This window comes from Megalops cyprinoides, chromosome 9 (genome assembly GCF_013368585.1).
Source record: "Megalops cyprinoides isolate fMegCyp1 chromosome 9, fMegCyp1.pri, whole genome shotgun sequence".
In the NCBI taxonomy this organism is placed as follows: Eukaryota; Metazoa; Chordata; class Actinopteri; order Elopiformes; family Megalopidae; genus Megalops; species Megalops cyprinoides.
This window is the reverse complement of record NC_050591.1, coordinates 16,781,514-16,802,306: the sequence shown is the minus strand read 5'-3', so window position 1 is coordinate 16,802,306 and position 20,793 is coordinate 16,781,514. Positions and strand designations below refer to the sequence as shown.

The following is a 20,793-nucleotide window of genomic DNA, read 5'->3' as shown; positions in this document are numbered from 1 at the left end:
TTGTCTAAAATGAAAATGCACGCGAATAGTTTGTACATTATGTTCATACATTATTCATTCAGAAGAAAATGCCTCCAAATGTCTCTCCTCTCATCTCTCATCTCTCTCTCCTCTGACTGGTGCTTTGCATCCACCGAGTCCTGTCTTTAGTGTTTCTGCAGGGAAGCTATAAATCTTCAGTGCCAATGATCCAAGTTCATGAGGCAATGCGTTCAAGGTCTTGGAATTGGAAGACAATGGCTTCTTCCCAAAGACTATGATGAGTGCTGTCATGTGACATAAATTCAGGAGTCCAACTAGAAATGAAGTCCCTAGACATGGCATGGATGGAGTTCCATCATTGCGTCATTTCTACGTTTGCCCACATGACAATCTTTCATTCCTCTTCAGCAGTTCCTGCTTTGCCCCCTCAGGGTGTCCCAGACGGTTATCGAGGCCAGTGGGAGGGCGCTTGCAGTTTCACCCTGTTCTGATTGGTCAATTCAGAACCAATTAGAAATGAGTGACTCTGGCCGTGCGCCTGCCCCTGGAGCTCGTTGCAGCGGAGCCAGAACCCACTCCCTGGGCCAGCTGTATCCTCTGGCACTCCCGCAGGTTCTGTGCTCGCACTTCCTGGTTCTTGATCTCCTCCACAACCCGGCAGGGGAACCATCCCTTCTCCCCGTCGTGAAGCCGCTCCCCCATCATCCAGCCTATGTTGGGGAGCAGGAAGGGTTAAAGGGAGAGTTGCAAGAGCATGGAGGAGTAGGTCCAACCATATCTCATTATAAGCATGTAATTATGCCATGTAATTCACCCTACCTGTGTCAAGCCAAATGAGGGGGGCTTTGCTTTTTTTTTTTCTTGTATGTGTGAGGAGCGAGAAACTGATGTGCTCTTACGTCAAAGTGAATATTTTTGTTCAGGGAAATGAGGCAGGTTTCTGTTTTTTCACAGTGCGGTGTGCCCATTTCCTGTAAGATCTTGATGAGCTGTGATCACTGAGTGACTCACCATCATCTGTCTTCTCCAAGACGTTGAGGACGTCGGCCATCTCGATGGAGAGCTCGTCAGGCTCCTGAGATGAGTAGGACTGTATGCATTGCACCTGAGGAGAGTCTGAGAATCACAGAGCACTGCTGATTATAGTGTTTCGCTATTGCTTACACACCTTTCCTGAAACACCATCTACAGTCTCAGAACAGTGAGTGCAAATCCCACGATAATAACACATTTCCTCAGAACACTAATGTCATTTCCTACTGCTTTTACACAAAATGCAAATGTACAACTCATTTTCACAAAAGAGTTAACAGACATCTCTGCAACAGACGCAAAAAGGAATCGCGTAAGCTCTGCTAACTAAAATGGCTAATATTGTTTTTTATTGCTATCTCCCATATTTGTTTATCCAAATCCTCACATCCTCCTTGTTTAAATCCATTTTTGCAAAATGGTTCACTCAACAATCAATGCATCAATTTACATGAGGTTATTTGAGGTTATGTACTCATATGAGTTGCATGGTGTTGAACAACTGAAAAAAATCATTTTGGTATTTTTGGAGGCAGGGTGCTATAATTATATGAGTTATGTGGAAGAGAAATGATGAGGTCAGACTTCCTTGAGATTTATGACATATATTATGTCAATATATTACTCCATATTTCAGCTTCACAGAATCGGATGTGATGTGGAATAAAGAGACCAGATAATCAGTTTTTTTTTTTTATTTTATGTTACAGTAAAACTGGTTTGACTTTTTTGTATTTTCCTTTATACTACTACAGTTTGGAAAATTTGCCGTGGTTGTCTTTTTGCTTTTACTGTGTTTAATGTAACACTATTATTTGTAAAATACAGTAAGATTGTTTTGCTCTATGCATTTGTCTTTGCCAGCTGAAACGTGTTGTTTTGCCAGTTACATTGTTGTGAAATTTGAGCTCACTGTTCTGAGTATGTGGGTAGTGTTTCAGGACATTCATTTAAGCAGTTGAGAAAAAATGTGCCCCCATCCATTACAATAAGGCAGTTAAGTGGAGTCTAACACAAGGTGCCGTCTTAAATGTTACTTACATAAGAATGTGCCCTCTTCAGGTTTCACAGAGGGTTTTTCACTGAGATTTGTGGGCGTGAAGGAATATTGCCCAGCTGCACTGATTTTCACAACATTTCTGTAATGTAGTTGTAAATTATCTAAATCTGACAGGTTAATCTCAGATATTGGGGGAGCATCATGCATTAGCTGAGTGCATTTGATTGTGAAAAGGCATCGGTCAGTAAAACCCCTGGGGCCTGGGTGGAAGGTCAGAGTGTTAGCACTGATGGGGGAAGCGAAAGCAGTCAGTCGCTCAGTCAGCATAGCTTGGCTGTAGATTAATTGGCGGGCTGTAAGGTTGGGCAGTGTGTTTCTGAAGAGCCTCGCCAGGTTTGTTGACTGTTCCCTGGCGCAGCGGGCAGCATCGCTGGAGACGCGGTGCCCAGCGGGACGCCGTACGGAAAGCGGCTCCTTAATTTCGCCCTCAGACGGTGCCTCATGGCCGGAGCAGAGGCAGGCCACTCTAATCCTCTGAGGAATTCAGCTGCCCGCTCTCTGAGAGAGAGTGCAATTACTGCGAAAAAAGAGCCGGGGGAGGCTGAAGTGGAAGGATGCTTTCGGGTGTAGAGGTGCCTTTTTCTTCTCTTTACCTTTTGTACGAGTCCCTGTGAGCTACTAGGACTGGGGCTGATTTTACCTTAGGGGTGATGGTAGACACAGGTATGCATGCATACTAAAGATTCAAATTGCACTGACAGTCCAATTCTTCATTTACTGGATTAGCAGCCACCCTTACAGTGCTTACCATATTGCATCCTAGGCCACATACATCTTGAGATGACAGGATCAAATGAGTAATGGGTGGGTTATAGGGATAGAGATTTTTGTCAGGTGTTTAGGCCTCATTAAGCACAGAGGGGGTGTGACTCACCTTGCTGGTGGGCGCTGGTGGATAGGAAGCGTGTGCGCCGGTTTGGAGTTAGGGCACACATCCAGCGCAGTTTGTCACTCCTGCATGGATCAGGACAATATCATGACGGATATCAGGCCTCGATCAGCATCAATCATACAACACACACTGAACAATGAGCATTGTAACACCCCAGTCAGTGTGCTCATAAACCATCTTCATTTTCAGTTACCATTTGTTGTCTTGTCTCATTTCAGGACTGTGTGTGATTCTGACTTTGCATGTCAAAAAGAGTTTTGTCTTGTGAACATTCAAAAAAGCAAAATGAACTGGATTATGAAATGTACTTGATAAAAATTAAGGATGAGTGGTGACATGATCCAAGGGCGACTTTAAGAAGATGCTATCACACTGAACGAGGAGCAGGGAGTGGACATAAAGCCGTGATCAGTGATGTTCAGGCTGCACTCACATGCTGGAGGACTTCAGCAGGTAGGACACCTGCCGCTCCTCCTGATTCTCTAGCAGCTTCAGGCTGAAGACGTTAGCTAGCATCTGACCCTGGTCCTCCAGGTCCTCTGTCCGGAGCATGGCCCTAGCACATGAGTCCAGCACCTGGAACTTCTCCCCACTGACACACACACAGAAACAGAACCCACATAACACTTAGGTTACTCTACCCTTCACGAAGCTTGGATTCACTGCCAGCAATCTTGGTAGCTCACTTTCATGAACATTTCTGAGACAGAAGACATTGCACTGGGACAGGCTATGGAGAGTTCATTGATGAATTCAGCATAATGAATATGTAGAAGAGACACTCTGTAAAGAAAAGACGGCATTAGCTCAAGGTCCCTTACAGTCCGAATTAAAAATGGACTTAAGCTATGTATGACACAGGAAGTAAATTGTGACCTCATCCTCAGAAGCCCACATCAGCTGCTGCGATGATGGCACCGGATCAGTCATAGCACTCACTTGGAACTCCTCTTGGTGATCAGCAGCAGGTTGTTGAACAGGAAGAGGTAGACTGGCTGGTAGAGCTTGCGGCTCTTCATGGTCCTAGTGCTTTTAGGCCCAGACATGTGCTGCAGCTCGCCCTTCTTCAGCAGCCAGCGAGAGTGGGAGATTATCGGCACCGACTGTGGGTGGGATAAGGTCAGGTTACACAGCAGCAGTGTAAAGAGTCTGTGTCGAGCATGACTGTGGGATCTTGCGATGGGGAAGGTGCACAGTAGCTCTTTAGCATTCTAGGCTGTCACACTACGTGCCACTGTCTCGGCCTCTAAATCAATGGTTCCAAAAGAATGGGATTAGACAATGATTTTTTTTAGTCAAATAGTAAACAAATTTGTAAAATATGCATATATACTTTCACCATATTTGCATTTCAAGTAATCACCTGATACTTGAAATTTTCAAAACAAGCAAAAAGAATAAACCTTAACGGTATGTAGTTATTAAAATTTTTAATGTATTAAAACTCTTAATGTATTTGTAATATCTCTTTTGATAAAGGGTGAGTAGCTCCCTTTGGTGTGCTTATGATGAGTATGTAACAAGCACCATGTTCTCTCTCTCTCTTTCTCACTATGACACATTTACAGTTTACTTAAGAGCCGATTCGGCAGTACATTTTTGTATTTGTTTATATGTGTTTCTATAACTCAAAACAAAATATGAAGCTACCTTGGCTGTGATAGAAAAAATATTTCTATCCCTGAACATCCCAAAGTGCAAACTGCTGTATATTTTATAGTAATTATTAACATAGTAATAATTGACTTAACAAAAACTATTGCTAACTTAAAAAGCAGATGAGGTTCCTGACCAATTTTTCTCCAGCTACATTCTTTCTCTGTTCAAGATGACTCAGCAGTACTGATGTCAGACAGGCAATCACACTCCTGCCGTAGCTCATCAAGTTATTCTGCACACTGTGAAGCTCAAAAACTTCGTCTTCACTGTCATTTCTTTCCAGTTTGAACAGCTTGTCATTTGTCTTCAGTTCTTATTGCTATTGCAAGTTTTCACAGGGTAATCACCTCAAAGCGCCTCTCACACTTCACGGTTATATAACGTCAGGAAAGAACATTTCTGACATTCTGTCAGAATTTCCTCTGGATGTCTTAGAATGGGTGGGACCTTGCTGAGGAAATTTGACACTTAGACATCCCAATCATTAGATCTGACATTTAAATTTCATTCCAGTTTTGAAAAATGGGAGGTCATGCAATGGGGTAAAATTGTGGCAAAATCCTACAGTGTAGGTTTAAAGCAGGCCTCCACCAGGTGTCACTCAAAATGTACAGTTCTTCTGTCATCTTCTGTTCTGTTCACACGCATCAGTGCATTAATGACCCATTTATCATACCTTCATTACCTGCTCTGCTCACTGTGAAATGACACTGGCACCTGTATCTAGCGTCTAGAGCACACAATGTGAAACCAGAAGTGGCTCTTGAGTGCAGGTACCTTGGATTTGAACTCCAGTGTTTTCTCAATGCTGATCAGCTCCTCCGTGCGGCTCATCTTCCTCACCCCCTCGTTGCACTCTTTCACTATCTGAACACAGACACACCCAAACACAGCTAAGGGATGAGAGTATATGAGTGTGTGGGGGTATCCACACAGTCACTGTGAAAAGTTGTCAGAGAATGCACTCTCCTAATGTAGGCAGTAAAAAAAGAAACTCTGCTTCTTCCTTAGGCCACCTCAAATTCTGCAGACTTATGCTCTGTACCTTCTCCAGCTGACAGTGAGCCTTGATGGCGTTGGCTTCCCTCTCGGAGTTCTCCTCTGCCTTTTTGAGGATGTTCTGTAGGGTGACGGGGACAACAGGTCACTGGGTTGGGTCATATCTCACACACAGATTATATTTATTACACTGCAGCTCCACTACATACTGGGTTATTATTCCATGAAAAATAGAATGTGGAACAGTTCTGTTGAGCAGGTAAAAAATTCAGTTTAACTCCAGCCATTTCCATGGTCCCTCCCTAAAGTTAAACTTCTGAGAAAAATAACTGTCTCATCCACAGTTGATTATCAACAGTAGTGTTCAGACATTTTGAATAATTTGCTTATCCCCATCTGATTGGAGACCAGGTGCAAGTGTGTGTGTGTGTTGAAGAATTCTGCCATTTGTGGCCTTGGTATTCCAGGAATATCTGCAATGTGTACCAGCTCCTCTGACCCGCATTCCCCCCAACCCGCTCCTCACACACAGACAGAGCTGCACACACCTGCACCAGCAGTTTAAGTCGGGTGATCCTCTGGAAGGGGAGGATGAGGAAGGAGGTGAAGGACAGGCCTCGTACCCTGGGCTGATTCTCCAGCTGGGCCATCATCTCGCGGAAAGCTGTGTTTCCCTGTCTGGGGCAAAACACAGGCACGCTTGACAAAGGACCCGAAGAATCAATGGCAACAATAATTGCTCATGCAGTTCCCCCATCTTCCCAGCAGAGGTCATCTATTCCAAGTAAATACGACAACACAACTCGTGAGCAAAGTTTGCCTGTCTGAAAGCAGTTAATTTGTTAGGTTTAGTTTTGTTTTGAAAAGATTAAAAGGCGTGCTAACGTTTTTTTTTTCCCCTCTAAGGTAACTTAAATGGTATTCAAAATCTGAAGTGGAATGTAAATCAAGCCAGTTTTCAGTGAAAACTTTCTAAGAAGCTCAAAGCCTTAGGGGACATTATGCAAGGGGGAGAAAACAGCTGCTTATGGTCTTAAACGTCACTGGCATTTTTCACAAAAGTTTCACATTCATTTAAGCTGACAGTGTGCTACTGACAAAGAGGCTAAGAAACTGACAGACTAATACTGTGGTTCCTTATTAAAGATCCTTCATCTGACCACAGACATGCAGACAGATGCTCTGTTTTCTCTCCCTCCCTCCCTCCCTCCCTTTCCGTACAGGTAATGTTCAGAAATCGAGTACATTTCCCTTATAAAGGAGGGCACTGTGTTGCTAGTTAACCTTGATTTTTATGTTGCCATGCACCAACAGTTGTTTTCTCTTTTGCGTAATTTCCTCTGTTCATTGTCAGTGATCCATGAAGGGATTTTCCATGTATCATTCCTATTAAGGTACTGGCAGAGAAGTAGTCTGAGTTTCACTCTGGAGGGCTTTCCCATTCGAAACTACCTTGAAAGATGGTCACAGTTTAAGTGTCTGGTATGTGGAGGTGACAGCAGATTACGTGTCCAAAGCAATGCTGTCTGTCAAGCTGAACTATCGAGATCAATCGATCAATCTTACCTGTGGCAAATAATAAAGAACTAAATAAACTATACAGTGACATAAAGTGACATGTATGCTCGCAGTTCACAAGTGGTACACTTGTTGAGAATTTTTGAAAATGAAAGTATGTGTTCTGGTTTTAACTCAAGTAAAGCATTGTTTTATGCTCACACCCACTGGTCTGAGGGTGTTGTTCAGCCTGGTCTGACACTGTTGCTCATCTAACTTGAATGGATACACTTATGTTCTATGGAAGTCACTCTGGATAAGAGCATCTGCTAAAATGTATGTAATGTAAATGTAATGTAACAAACTAGTTCAACAGGCTTCCTCTTTGGATGATTCAGTCATGCAGATATCCATAAAACTCTCTGGGCCGCATTAATGCTCTCCAGTCCTATACCAATACAGGTTGTTTCATTCCTATGTGTATTTAGCCCATTTTAGTTGCAGTACGCACAATATTCGCCTGTAGTTTTTCTCCTGGTATGCTTGGTTGATGACGTAGGTGATGAAGACATGGAAGTGATTGACAGCGTGGTAATGCACAATGTCACAGACATCCGAGATCTGGATGGACTCCTCCACTCGGTTCTCCAGGTCCATCAGGAACCTGTGTGGCAATGACACCATCGTTCAGGGACAAATTCAGTTAGATCCCCCAGTCCTTCCTGTTAAAGTCTGACTCCTTCCAAAACCTGGGGAACAGTGATTCTAATTGTAAGACAGATGAAAACAGAAGCATATGACAGCATCAGTGGCTCCTGGTCTTTTGTACCAAAAATGCTGGCTATCTTGTAAGCTAATCTGTACCTCTTATCTTTACCCTATGCTTTAGGTAAGATTTCCAAACTAAACTAACCCTCATGCAAATTATTAGGAAAAACTGGGGAAAGGTCTTCATAGATTTAAATCCTCTCATATTACAAGGAGAGTAAAGGAGAGTTAATGATGTTGATGGGGAAAATTTAGAGGTACTGAGGTGGTTTAAAAATGCTTTTTTAGTTGATTCTGCCAAAATGTGTGTGTTGCAGAGTTTTCAAGTCGTCTCTTTGCTTCACCCACCTCTCGCTGGCTTTCATGACCTCCTTAATGTTGGAGAAGATGAAATGCATGTCTGATTGGCTCAAGGTGTTGACCAGAACAGGATTCTTCAGGAAGTGCGTCTCCAGTAGCTCCAGACTCTTATAGTATGATGCCTCTGAGGTTACCAGCTCAAACATGGCCTTCAGGACAAGACAGTACATACTGTGTGATTGAGTGAGCCAAATGGGCAAAATGATACATAGCAACTTTTCAGGGCTTTGCATTTTCTATATCAAAAGGAGAATTTTTTTCTCACTGCTCCTCTGTTCTCTTGTTCTCCTCCTTTTCCCTACTGCTCTGTCCTTCTAGTAGCCCTGGTAGCTTGCCGTGATCGTATAGTGGTTAGTACTCTGCGTTGTGGCCGCAGCAACCCCGGTTCAAATCCGGGTCACGGCAGGATGCAAATCTTGGCACAGCATCAGGGTGGTAATTGTTTGGGGCCCATCTGTGGTCTTTTTTGGGCAGCAGTGGAGCATATAGTGGTTAAAGAGCAGGACTCGTAACTGAAAGTCTGCCGGTTTGATTCCCCATGGGTACAGCAGACCCATGGGCAAGGTATTTAACCCAAGATTGCCTCAGTAAATCCAGCTGTATAAATGGATAACATTGTAAAAGCAATGTTAAAAAATAAACCTGTAATTAATGTAAGTCGCTCTGGGTAAGAGTGTCTGCTAAACGCCAATAATGTAATGTAATGTGGTGTCCTCACACAGTACCTGATGCACTCCCTAACACCCCCAGAACTGGATTATTTCCCTTTACTCTGATCCAGTGGCCCTTTCACATGCCCGATGCAGTCTGTCTCCACTCTGCTGTAGCTGAGGAGACTCTAATAATGAACCCTCACCATATTTCCTTCACCTTCCCACCTGGCTCCCTCCCCCTCCTCCCTCCTCCCTCTTCCCTCCTCCATCCTCCCTTCTCTTCTGCTCTCCCCTACCACTTACCTCCTGCATAATGATCTCCTTCTGTGTGAGTTCGGACAGCAGACCACTCTGCCGCACCACTTCCAGGTTCTGCCACAGGCTGAGGGACTGTGCGCTGTTCCTCAGCTGGAGCTGCAGGGTGGGCGGGGCCATGCCTCCGGCCCCGCCTCCCGAGCCCAGCTGCATTGCGTCCTGCTGCCTCCTCTGCTGGATCTCCTGCTGTTTGGACGTGTCCCTGTATTCTTGATACAGGAAGCCTGAGGCAGAAAATGGGAGAGAGGTCACACTACCACTATCATATCCACAGGTGAGAGCCTTCAGACCTGGTATGAGGAGTGTGTCAGCGCTGTAGCTGCTTTAAACCAGCTACTACAAAACCTTATCAGAATATTTCTGTTGTCACATCACTGCAGCCTTAAAACACTGACATTGAGAGAGATGTTCTGGAAGTCAGCTTAACTATGAAATCTACAGTGTGATGGATTATGGCTATAATTGAAAAGATAGGAATGAGACTTCTTCAACTCTCCTTGTCAGTTTGTAGTTTTCATATCAGTTTATACCCACAGGAAACAGAGTAAGAATGAAGTCACCACAGGAAGATACTTGGTTCAGAATGATTCTTTTCCATGTATTTTTGAAGGATTGAGGCATAAATTAATAAAAACTAGCTGGTAAGACAAGTATATTTGCCTTTATTTCTTTTAGGGATGCTAGAAGGTGACATTGAACAGTCTGAAACAGTTGCATAACATCCTTCAATAATCGAAATGCTACTCATATGTGTCCAGAGGTGGGTGTATTGAAATAGCTGTTACATAAGGGAGACTGATGTCTTTCCAGAGAATGGTTGCAGTTTCGATATCCACTTTCCTTCAACAGCCTTCTGACATGCAGAAAAGGAACGAATTTGGCCGCTTCGCTCAAACCGCCCACGTCAAAGACGAATCTCTGCATGACCTGTCACTCTTACACCCACCTCACTTCTGGATACAGGCTATTCACATCAGAGAAACCTGACCCTACATCACTTTTCCTGCCTGATAATAATGGAAGCAGGAATGGGTACTCAGGATAGCTGGTTTGATCATTCTCTTAAAATTTCCCTGATGAGGTTTAGGTCTGTATTCATATGCGTATTGCTGTTGCCTAATGTTACCCTTACCGTTTTTTGACCTCCTTTATCACACATGCATGCGGTGGGTGCAGTTTACCACATGTTCACGGCCTGCTGTTTATTTTGTCCCATGGGTGAATGCCATCGCCGACATTTCAGCAAACTCACCAATGTTCTTGATGATTTTAATGCTGTGACAGGCTGGAGTTTCTCCTCCCTCTGTCTTGTGTGAGTTCTCACCATTGTTCACCAGCCTGCTGACAAAGAGAGAGAGAGATGGGGATAGAGGGACAGAGAGAGGAAGTGAGAGGCAGGGACAGTTGGGAAGAAGACTGATCAACTGATCATAGGTGCCAGTGTAGCATAGTGGTAAGGAGCAGGGCTTGTAAGTGAAAGATTGCCGGTTCAATTCCCCACTGGGGCATTGCTGCTGTTCCCTTGGGCAAAGTACTTAACCCAGAATTGCCTCAGTAAATGCCTAGCTGTATAAATGGATAACATGTATAAATTGTAACCTGTGTCAAGTTGCCTGCTAAATGGAAACAATGTAATGTAAAAAATAGGAAGCCAGTGAGAGACAGACAGCATGCAGTAATACAATGACTATGCAGCAGCATAATCCACGATGAGCAGATTGTTTGAGTTTGCTTGCAAATATTGCAGTGATTCTTAAAAGTTGCAGAATATATCTCCGATTTATCCCCACAACTTCGCTTCTTGAGTGTCAACAGCATGAAAACAATCAAGCACATATGCATGGAGACATGGCTTTTATGGCACGCAAATAAACCTCTATGAACCCGGGCTGTGGGCAGAAACATCCTGTTGTGAGAGAAAGCTCTTTGTTGCACGTAGTTTTGTTTTCTTGAATAGAGGCCAGCATGGCAGTCCTGTAATACAGCGTGTTCAAAACAGGTCTGGAAATGAAAGGCAATGTCTGGCCATATAAAGACCCTGTGCAGGATCAGGTCACTGTAAACGGCTTCCTTCCTCCCAGGAGAAAATTTGTCTGTGTAATGTTTTTGCTTTGTGACTTCAGAGCTTACAGTGCGGCATCGGAGGCATCTTTCACACCTAAACGCTCTTTGACTGTCACACACGAAACAAATTCAGCCTGAATTTAAACTGGGCACCTTTTTCAAGCTGAAACAGGACTTCAGGTGTCAGATACTTTAACAAATGGAATATTTTGTGAAGTACTGTACTAGTCATGTTGCTTGTAAGACAAGTATTAATTTTGTTTTCTGGGTGATAGTTGCTGAGATAGTACTGCTTTTGACAAACACAGTTCTAATGGTGCCTTTTTGATGTAACAACTGAAATAAAAGTCAAGGGAAAAATCCAAGTAGCAAATAACACGAACATAGAAAAAAGATCCGTAATGAATTGTACATTACTATAGCCTAGACCAAAATTATAACAGACAGATTTGTTAGTTTAGAAACATCTGTTGATAGGTGGAAATGCAGGAATACAGTTCTATAACCATTGAAACAGTCCCTTCATCTCTCTGTCTTTCATATGTAATTTAAGTGTATCTGCTAGCTTTTCTGTATTTTTTCCTTATAGACTGTATGATGCATGCAGTCCGTGATGGATGACTAAAATACCATGACAGAGATGTCTGCTGCAACAAGCTCCCTACCTCAGCTTTATGGCGTCCAGGTCTGCTTCGGCTCGCGTGTCTGTGGGCTGTGAGAGCGTGCTGCCTTTTGGTGGCTGAATGGAGCAGACAGACACGCTGTTGGTGAGGCTGTCCATGTCTGCACTGTGCCGCTGCGGCCGGTGGAAGCGTCCGCCTGCAGACGAGGGTCCGCACTGCCCGTCACCGGGAGATAAGCCCGTCCCCCTTGAACCCCCCCTGAGTTCCGCAGCTGAGGGGGACATCGCCTCACTCTGTAGTGTGTGTAGGCTCCTGGGCTCCCCGTTGCTCGGCAACGCAGCTCCAGAATGTAAGGGTGAGGTTGGACTAAATATAAAGACGAGAATAAACAACAACAAGACAGTTAATTTCTATATCAAGATAAGAGAGAAGCTGCTGCTGGAGCAATATAAACACCAGTGGCTAAAAGGCACAACAGTCGTCACTGAGCTTGACCTAGCCTTTATTGTTCAGGCTACCGCTGTTTCAGTCTATCAGAAATCTTAAGATCAGTACCTTCTCTGTTTATTTTGAATGTCTTTCTCTGTACCCCTGATACCTCTGTACCTCAGATTAGATTGGATTAGATTAGATTCAACTTTATTGTCATTACACATGTAACAAGTACAAGGCAACGAAATGCAGTACTCAGTACTCCTATGTACCCCATGAATGGAAATTTCCTTATGTGAAAATAAAGGCAGCCATGTCCTCTAGCTATTGCTTGACCCACGGATAGGTGTGTATGTTTTTCTGAGGGTGGTTGTATTTATGTGTGTGAGTGTTTATCTGGGCATGTGTATATACGTGTTTGAATGTGTGCTTGTATGTGTACATATATATGTGTTGGGGTGTGTGCACATATTGAGAGGGGTTGTAGCATAGCTCACAGGCGTTTGTGCGGAGACAGGGGTGATCTGTGAGACACAGGGACTCCGAGGGCAGATGAGGGTCCCGTCCTGCCACTGGGGGTCACATCCTGAGCTGTCCTGGGTGAGGCAGCAGAGCCTGTGGTGATGGGGAAATAGAGATGAGAGAGCGCTCCAGGGCTCCCCTGCATACAACATGCCCACTTTCATGCTGAAGTGTGCTTGTACAAAAATAATGACATGGAAATGCAAGTTGGAGAAAATCTGTCGCTGTGGGCCTCTTGAGCTGAGATTGAAACCCTCAGTGGCTTATACCTGCAGAACACGTGACTGAATGTTTTTGCAGCCCGGTTGTTTTATTTAGAGCGCCAGCAATACGTTTTACTGGCTCGTCTGTTGCTCTCAACTCTGTCAGGGCAGGCTGGCATAACCGCCTCCACGCGCTTCCACAGGCACCTCCAGCCTGCCCTGGGACAGGGTGGGGTCTGGGTGGCAGGGTGGAGCTGCAGGTCTCACTGGTAATGCTTTCAAGAGAGTGAGGGAGTGCCACAGCATTCTTCTTCCTCAATCTTCACACACGGAGTCCTTTCTCTCTCACAAACACACACTTGTTTTACCACTGGCACACGCTCAAACCTCGGCCATCTGGCAGTGTGGCCTGTAGAGGCTGGTCTGCTACAGGGCAGCAGTGAGCATGACAGACAGCTTCTACGCCACCACTTCCACCTGTTCGCTTCAGAGTGAGGCCTTTCTTGGAATCTCTCAGGCCAGAATGTTCTAATTCAAAGGAACAGAGCCTGACTGGCCAGGGTACCTTTCACTCAACAGTACATTTTCATTGAGGGCCTGCAGTATTGATAGCATCAATAACACAAAACAGTTCCAAAGAAGAGTGCAGGGGATTCTCAGAACTATTCCCTGATACTCACTTTTTTGCTTTTTAATCTATAAATACATGAACAGTTATAAATCTGACAAACAATGATTAACTTTCTTTGAAGAAACATGATTGCAAAGGCAGGCTGGAAGTTGTTTTGAGATTGCTGTTCTCAGACATTGTATGGAGTTCCTGTGTTCCAGGCCTGTGCCACACAGGCAGCCACCAATGAGGGAAGAGAGAAACTAAAGGCCAAAGAAAAGCCTGGCACCAGCACTTTGATGATACACCCACATAATGATGCATCATAAAGAGCGTGAGTTACTACCAAACTTCTGCCATCGACAAGCCAGCACTTGTGCTATTGTCTTATTTAAACTTAATGGTAACATACAAATGAGACTATTGTCTTTTTCCGCTGAAGACTGCTGTATCCCATCTGAAAAGCCAAGAAAATGCAAATGCACTGTAAAACATGCATTCAATTTCAAATCTTGTTTTTGGTTTCTAAGGCCTTCTTTGCTACCAGCCTCACATACCCACTAAACCTTACATGAATTAATCTTGCGCTTGCTACCCCAGTGTAACTGTTCCTATGTGCTTTAACTATTTTATAGTATAAATGCCCCCCACTGTCCCGCAGTGTCATCTGCCAGCACTATGTTGCTGCCACCCTGCACCTCTGTCATGGCCTATGCTGATCCTGGGTACTAGGCACTTGCTACCCCTATGTGACTCCTTCTTTGTACCTGCTCTGCTTGTATTGTACTGTTGTGTTGCTGCTGTCTTGTTGCCATTATATCGCTGCCCTATAGTATTACTTAATGTCTACCTTACATGTGTTTATTGCTCCTCGCATTGCCTGTAAATCCCCTTGAGACGTCTTTGTATGTGAAAGCCGCTACATAAACAACATTAAATGTAGAACTTGCTGTTATGGATTAATACAGAGGGGCAAAATACATACAAACAACAGTATATTATATATATATATATATATATATATATATATATATATTATGGTTCTGTGAATTTGGCTCAGGTTGTTTTGTATGCTGAAGATCCCCAGTAAAAATAGCACAAGGCAGACTTTGCACTGAATGACTACTGGGAGCGGGTGGTTGAATACATTGGCTGTGTACATTGCACTGAAGCTTGTTATGTAATTTTGCCGGGACAAAAGAAGTACATTTACTACATGTATTGAAATGTCCACTGCATACTGTACTGAAGCACCTCCCATTGGAAAAAATGCCTGCGCAGTAACAATTTGTTCTGGCTAAGCACATCCATAAAGAACACTATAAGCCTTTCAGAAAATATGTTTAAACATGAAAATGTGTGTTTAAATGAAGAAGAATTATGTAAGAGAAACAACTTTCCAGAAAAAACCTCAATCTATGTGCGATAAGATAAGCTTATCAAAACAGCCAGTTTTGGGCAAATTCTGCCTCTCAGAGGGCAAATCAAGCTGATGTTGCTTTAGATCATTATGTTGTAAGTGGGGTTTAAAAGTTTTATTTTATTTTAGAAACACATTTGAAGATTCCAAGTGGGCCAAATGTGACAAATTCACACCAAGAATGTCAAGCTTGTATAATGAAATGAATATAATGAATAAGTATAATGAATGATCTTCAAAATCGCCTGCTGTTGTCAAATATTACATTTGACGGAAATCCCCACAATCAGATGCCCTGTGTTAAGCTTGGAGAAAGGATCAAAGGTGAAAGAGGAAAAGCATAAAACACTTACAAACACACTCAGCTCTGCCTCTCTCTTAAAGTCATCGCCAGCGCAATGGCCAGACAGAATACAAAAAAGCAGCGGTCCCCTCAGTCATTAGGGTCACATAGTCTACAGGGTGCACCTTACCCCATGAGAGCCTGCAGACATGTAATTTGGAATCAAGTGGGCCATTCAATTTAGTGCACAGCCTTTAGCTGTAAAAAATGTGCCCCTGATTGAAGATGGCACTGCTTTTTCATTTAGATACAGACAGCATAAAACTACAACAGGAAACACCTTTTTTTGCTGCTGGTTTAGTAAACGTATTCAGCATCTTGGAAAGGCAAAGCATGAAAGCAGCCCGGGCATGTTTCAGGCTAACTGTTGACATGTGAAACAATGTGAAATTTGTCAGAATCTTTCTGATTCCAGTTTCAGGATTGTCAGTTCAGTTTTCAGAAACCTTAGTGAATGTGAAACTGCATGGTAAAGCTCTTGAGTGCTATTTGTTTTCCTGGAGCACTCTGACAGCACAGGTATTCTGCTGCACAAGGATAGGTTGATGACTCAATGCTGAGAGAGTAGCCAGGACAGCAGGCTTCTGGGTGACAGCACTTAAAACAAAGGAACCGGTTCCTCTGGATTCAGACGTCCTGGGCTGCAGCATTGATTTGTACAGCCAGAAACAAAACACTGAGAGGCTTTTTTCTGTGCATCTTTCACAATTTTTGAAACAAACCATACAGCAAGGCCAAAGTGCTTAGATATGGATTAGGAGGAATGCCTTGTGATAAAATGACCCCCAGCATGTTATGTTATATATTCTATATATATATATTTGCATACGATATAAATATAATCTCACATGCTGCCTGTGGGACTGGGGCTTTTCTCATGCGTCTGTTTGTACTGCAACGTACTGTCAAACAATCATCCTCAGGATGTATCAGACTGTATTGCAAACATAATGTTCTCAGCCCAGTATTTGTGACCAAATGCGAGGATCACCGACCCTTAGCCAGAGGCAGCAAGGAATCACAGAAACATTCTCACTTTCACTGAGCTGATCAGGCGCAGATAGCTGATCCCGCGAGAGCCTCTTCTTCCTCATGGACCTGTAAAACCTGGAGTTCCTGCGTATAGGCGTGTGTCTCCTGCCGCTTCCATCCTCGGTCACATGATCGTGGTCATCGTCGTCCTCCTCGTCCTCCACCTGGCTCGGCTGCACCGCCGTGGGTCGCTTGTCCGGGGCGTCCTGGGGCTTTGTCCCCCACTTGCCCCTGAAGAGGGCAGTCATTGCCATGACAATCCTCTCAGAATCCTCTCGGAACCGGACAGCCAACCCTGCCCGGCCTTGGCTTTGTGAGAAAAGAGACAATCCACAGCGTGAGAGACATGCCCTTATCCACCAGGAGCGCTTTTTTTTGTCCCTGTCAGTTCGCAAATCCACAGCTCCCAGGGCTCCCCGACGTCCCCGTCATCAGCCCCAGCTCCTGTCACAATGAGCACCTGCGCCGGCGCCTTCCTCCTCCCCTCCCCTCCCCTCCCTTCCTGTCACGGCCCTCACAGGGCCACACCTGCGCAGGCCCCCGCGGCCAGTGAGGCGAGAGTGTTGTTAGCAACGTCGAGAGCCGGAGAGCGAGTGAAAGCCAATCTCTTGCTCCACGCGCTGCATTTAGTGTGTTTACCGCGCCACAGCCTCGCTCGACGCACCACCCCGCACTGCTTTCCACGTCAGGACATTCCACAGCACACGGGCCAGCCTAGCCTGCCTGCCTGCCTGTCTGCCTCCCCTCACAAGCGCCCTGCCCTCTCCTACCAGAACAAGAAAAGCCACTCACCTCTGCCAGCAAATTCTTCACCATGGTAATTATTGTTATTAGTTAGTCCCTCCCCCCCAGGTCCGCAGGGTTAGCGCTGAGAGACTGGACGGACGTGAGCCTGCCCCCCGGAAAGCCACACAGCTCGCTGCATGTGACAGGCTCTCTGACCGTGCCGCTCGTGGCCAGGGCCTTATCTCCAGTCAGCTGACGTGCAAAGTTCACTCTGTAGACTGCTCTCCTTTTATTACCTAAATGAGGAGCAAGGAACCGGCCTAGCTAAATGCCCCCCAGTGCCCATGCCCTCATGAGCAGCAAGAGTGGTGCACACAGCCCCTAATCCAGGGGTGGAGAGGGGGCAGTCAGAGGGTCAAACAAAATCACACAATATCCCAGGGGAAAGGGGGGACACGACTGGGGACACACTCTTCCTAGAGCTTTGTTCTAATTTTGTGCACCCACTCTCATGGACCAGCAGCTAACGTGCAGCTCACTGAAAATACTTCAGAGGGAGTTAAAGTCCCGGACCTGATGCACATTAAGTTTTGGGGATCCATCAAAAATCTGACTTGACAGAGTACTTGAAGTCAACATTAGATTCAAATTGTGCAACTCTGACATGCACATTCCTTTACTAACATGCATAAAACTATTTTGGGACAGGCATTGTTACTCACCGTCAGACTGTACAAATGACTTTTGTGATTAATTCACCTGAACAGCCTATTGTTTCGGACTGAAGGGTCAAATGCTGAAAAGCAGACATACGCCCCCTGCTGTCTAAAGTTTGAAGGCCAGTGAACCAAAAATAAAATACATCAGGGTAAAATGGCACGGTGTAAAGCACCTTATCCGGCACCCCATTCAGCACCCCCATGTACTTTGGTGTGAGAGAGACACTGTAAAGCGACGGCGGTGCTTTTGACTTGGTTGAGTGGCTGCAGATTTGCAATCAGATCAGGATGGTTTACACTGCGTGATATCAGCACCGGGGCAGTGGGGCCCGTCACTCGCCCATAGCAAACAACACCATGGGCGGGTCGGTTTCTGTCTGCGTGTGTGTGTGTGTGTGTGTGTGTATGTGGGGCAGGGAGCAGTTGCTTCTTCAGTTCCCGGAACACCGTGCAAAATAGGGATGGGTCGCAGAAAGGAATGCGATTTCCTCATTTCACATCCGCGACATCTGTGGTATGCTGCGTGCTTCGCATCAATTAGTGACTTCAGCATCAAGGGGACCCAAACACGTTCAGTTCACTTGAGAAAGTGTTGTTCTGGAAACAGGTCAAGAATGCAATTCTTTTTCAAATGAGCCACAGAAGTCACAACCTGTTTCTTACCCCTTTTCTTCTGTCAGATCAAGATCACATAAACCATAAAACACTGTATCGGGTGCTGGGGTGCAAATTCCAAACTGCGACTGATAAGGCCTTTGGTGTCCCTGTACCATTCACAGATGGTTAAACATTAAGCTGTCCCTTTCTTCAATTGCAAAAAAAAAAACTTTCTCAGCAACTTTCTGCTTTTAACTTTTTTACATATGATCAACCGTCTGACTTCAGAAACAACAATAATATTCTAACTTTTAATATTTTCAAGTTTAAGTGCACAAAAATTTAGATGGGGCAAAACACAGTCTACGTGCAATTGTATAACCAGTAAGATACACTCCACTGCGACTTTGGTTTTTCTGAATTCTGAGTCTTTACAGATTCAGTCTACATAGATCAATGCACAGTAATGAATCAGTCATTTTCGTTATACTGCTGGGCTGGTCACTGTGTCGGAAGAGTATATGACGTACTGTATATCCTGACTGGATGTTTAATGTGGAAACAGTGTTGATGTTTGTTGGCATCTTATTTTGTTGCACATTTTCCGCTCCTGTAGAGGGAGTTATGGGTGTTCAGAAGAGGCCCACTCTACAGGCTACCTTGTTCACTCCACCCAAGCAGGTCTATCAACCTCCACATCGCTTGGTAAGTATTCATTCGTGTTAAATTACGTGTGGGCAATTCCATAGCTCACCCTCAGCCATGGCCGCTCCTCATTGGCTCAACACTTCAAGGCAAGCTACAGTGAGCGCCAAGCTCTTTGATACTATGTGAGCGGGTGAGGCATTTGGCTGATGCTTGCATCTGACTCAGGCTAACGAAAGGCACGTCAAATTGAATTACATGGTAAACTGGTAAAAAAAAAAATACTGGTGGAATATGGAACTGCAAGCCAATGAAACCAAAGCAGAACTGAACAGCAAATTAACCTGACAAAAGACAGTCCAGCCATTTCATTGACTTCTTTACTTTATTTTCAAGATTTTAATTCAGCACAAATTATACTGACTTAATCAGCAATTTTAAATTTTACTTTGGTAGCACACTTATATGATTCTGTTTAATGCAATACAGAATTTCATTCCATTTACTTTTGATCCAAATATGAATTAATTTGATTCACTTTTGCTGCTTCCAAATAGCAGTGAAATCAGTTTTTATGTATTTTTACAACACAGCCAGTTCAAAATAGCAATGCTCTATATTTGCATGCCTTTTAAGTAGTTCTAATGCCAATTTTTATGCTTCAAAAATGCATGCAAATTAACTTTTTCCTGGAAGCATTCGTGCTATGTTGTGCACTTAACAGTAGCTAGCTTTCGCACTAAATGTGTTCACCGATACATCGAAGCTGATAGACAACTATCACTTTAATTTTGCAGAAGTTGGTCAGAACATACGCGGCTGAACTCTACACGGGGCAGCATCTGTGGGTGCTGTCAGTAAGCAGGCGAAGGGAGCCCCAGTTCTTTGTTCCCTCAATATAAAGTTGCACATCCTCATTGTGATAACAGACAGTTGCATAAGAAAAGGAACGCATCCTGCCAGAAGGCCATTAGAGCACACGCTTCTCCCGCTGATTCGCTAGCTGATGTCTCCTGGGGCTTCCGGTGCCAGTCAGAAGGAATCTGAGGTCCCATGTATTTCTGGGCCTATACATATCATTCAACCAGGGCCTCTTGTTGTGGTGCCAGACTGGACCCAGACCGGATGGTGTTCACAGTTTACCGTAAATAGCCTACGTAAGGAAAAGTGCAGAACTGAAAGTTCCAGTGGAGCAGCTTTTTGTGTTGAAAGACTCCTATTAATCCTGTTTTTTTTTTTTGTTTGTTTGTTTGTTTTTTAAGAAAGGAGAATTTATTTCTGTGGATGCATACAGATTGAATTAAATGTATTCATGATATCAGTTAGGTATTCAACTAGTCAGAATTAAGTCAGGAAATTCCATTAAGACTAGCAAATAGTTCTAGTAAATCTGTTCAGTCAACCAGTGATTGGAACTATGGAGTTTAACACACAGGATGTTGATATCAATAAAGGGAATCATTACTATAAAAAAACAATTGTTAACATCAAGAACTGAATTGTTGTTACCAAGTATATACGCTAATGAGGTTCGTTTGTATGCATTGCTGATATTAGAATGCATGCAAATTAATTTGCATACATAGCTCGTATCGAGAATTCATACAAATTACTTTGTAAGCATTCCTTATAACAGGAAT

At 44.1% G+C, this 20,793-nt stretch overlaps 1 protein-coding gene and 1 non-coding gene across 3 annotated transcripts; one reads left to right on the top strand and one right to left on the bottom strand.

The window, feature by feature from the left end:
- Window positions 1-469: 469 nt before the first annotated feature.
- Window positions 470-16,888, bottom strand: ngef (neuronal guanine nucleotide exchange factor). Of its 2 annotated transcripts, none has more exons than XM_036537547.1 (15): window positions 16,471-16,888; window positions 12,834-12,951; window positions 11,947-12,270; window positions 10,470-10,558; window positions 9,206-9,441; window positions 8,238-8,398; window positions 7,633-7,785; window positions 6,173-6,302; window positions 5,671-5,745; window positions 5,403-5,492; window positions 3,906-4,069; window positions 3,400-3,558; window positions 2,949-3,028; window positions 994-1,098; window positions 470-692 (listed from the first exon to the last, which is right to left on the bottom strand). In XM_036537547.1, the coding sequence occupies exons 1-15, from the start codon at window positions 16,718-16,720 to the stop codon at window positions 493-495; spliced, it is 2,334 nt and encodes a 777-aa protein (XP_036393440.1). In that variant the 5' UTR covers window positions 16,721-16,888; the 3' UTR covers window positions 470-492. The 2 variants fall into 2 exon arrangements, with proteins under 2 accessions (XP_036393440.1, XP_036393441.1); XM_036537548.1 differs by having other exon boundaries at window positions 10,470-10,555.
- Window positions 8,583-8,654, top strand: trnah-gug. Its single transcript has one exon. It is a non-coding gene; the product is annotated as a tRNA-His (tRNA).
- Window positions 16,889-20,793: the final 3,905 nt, after the last annotated feature.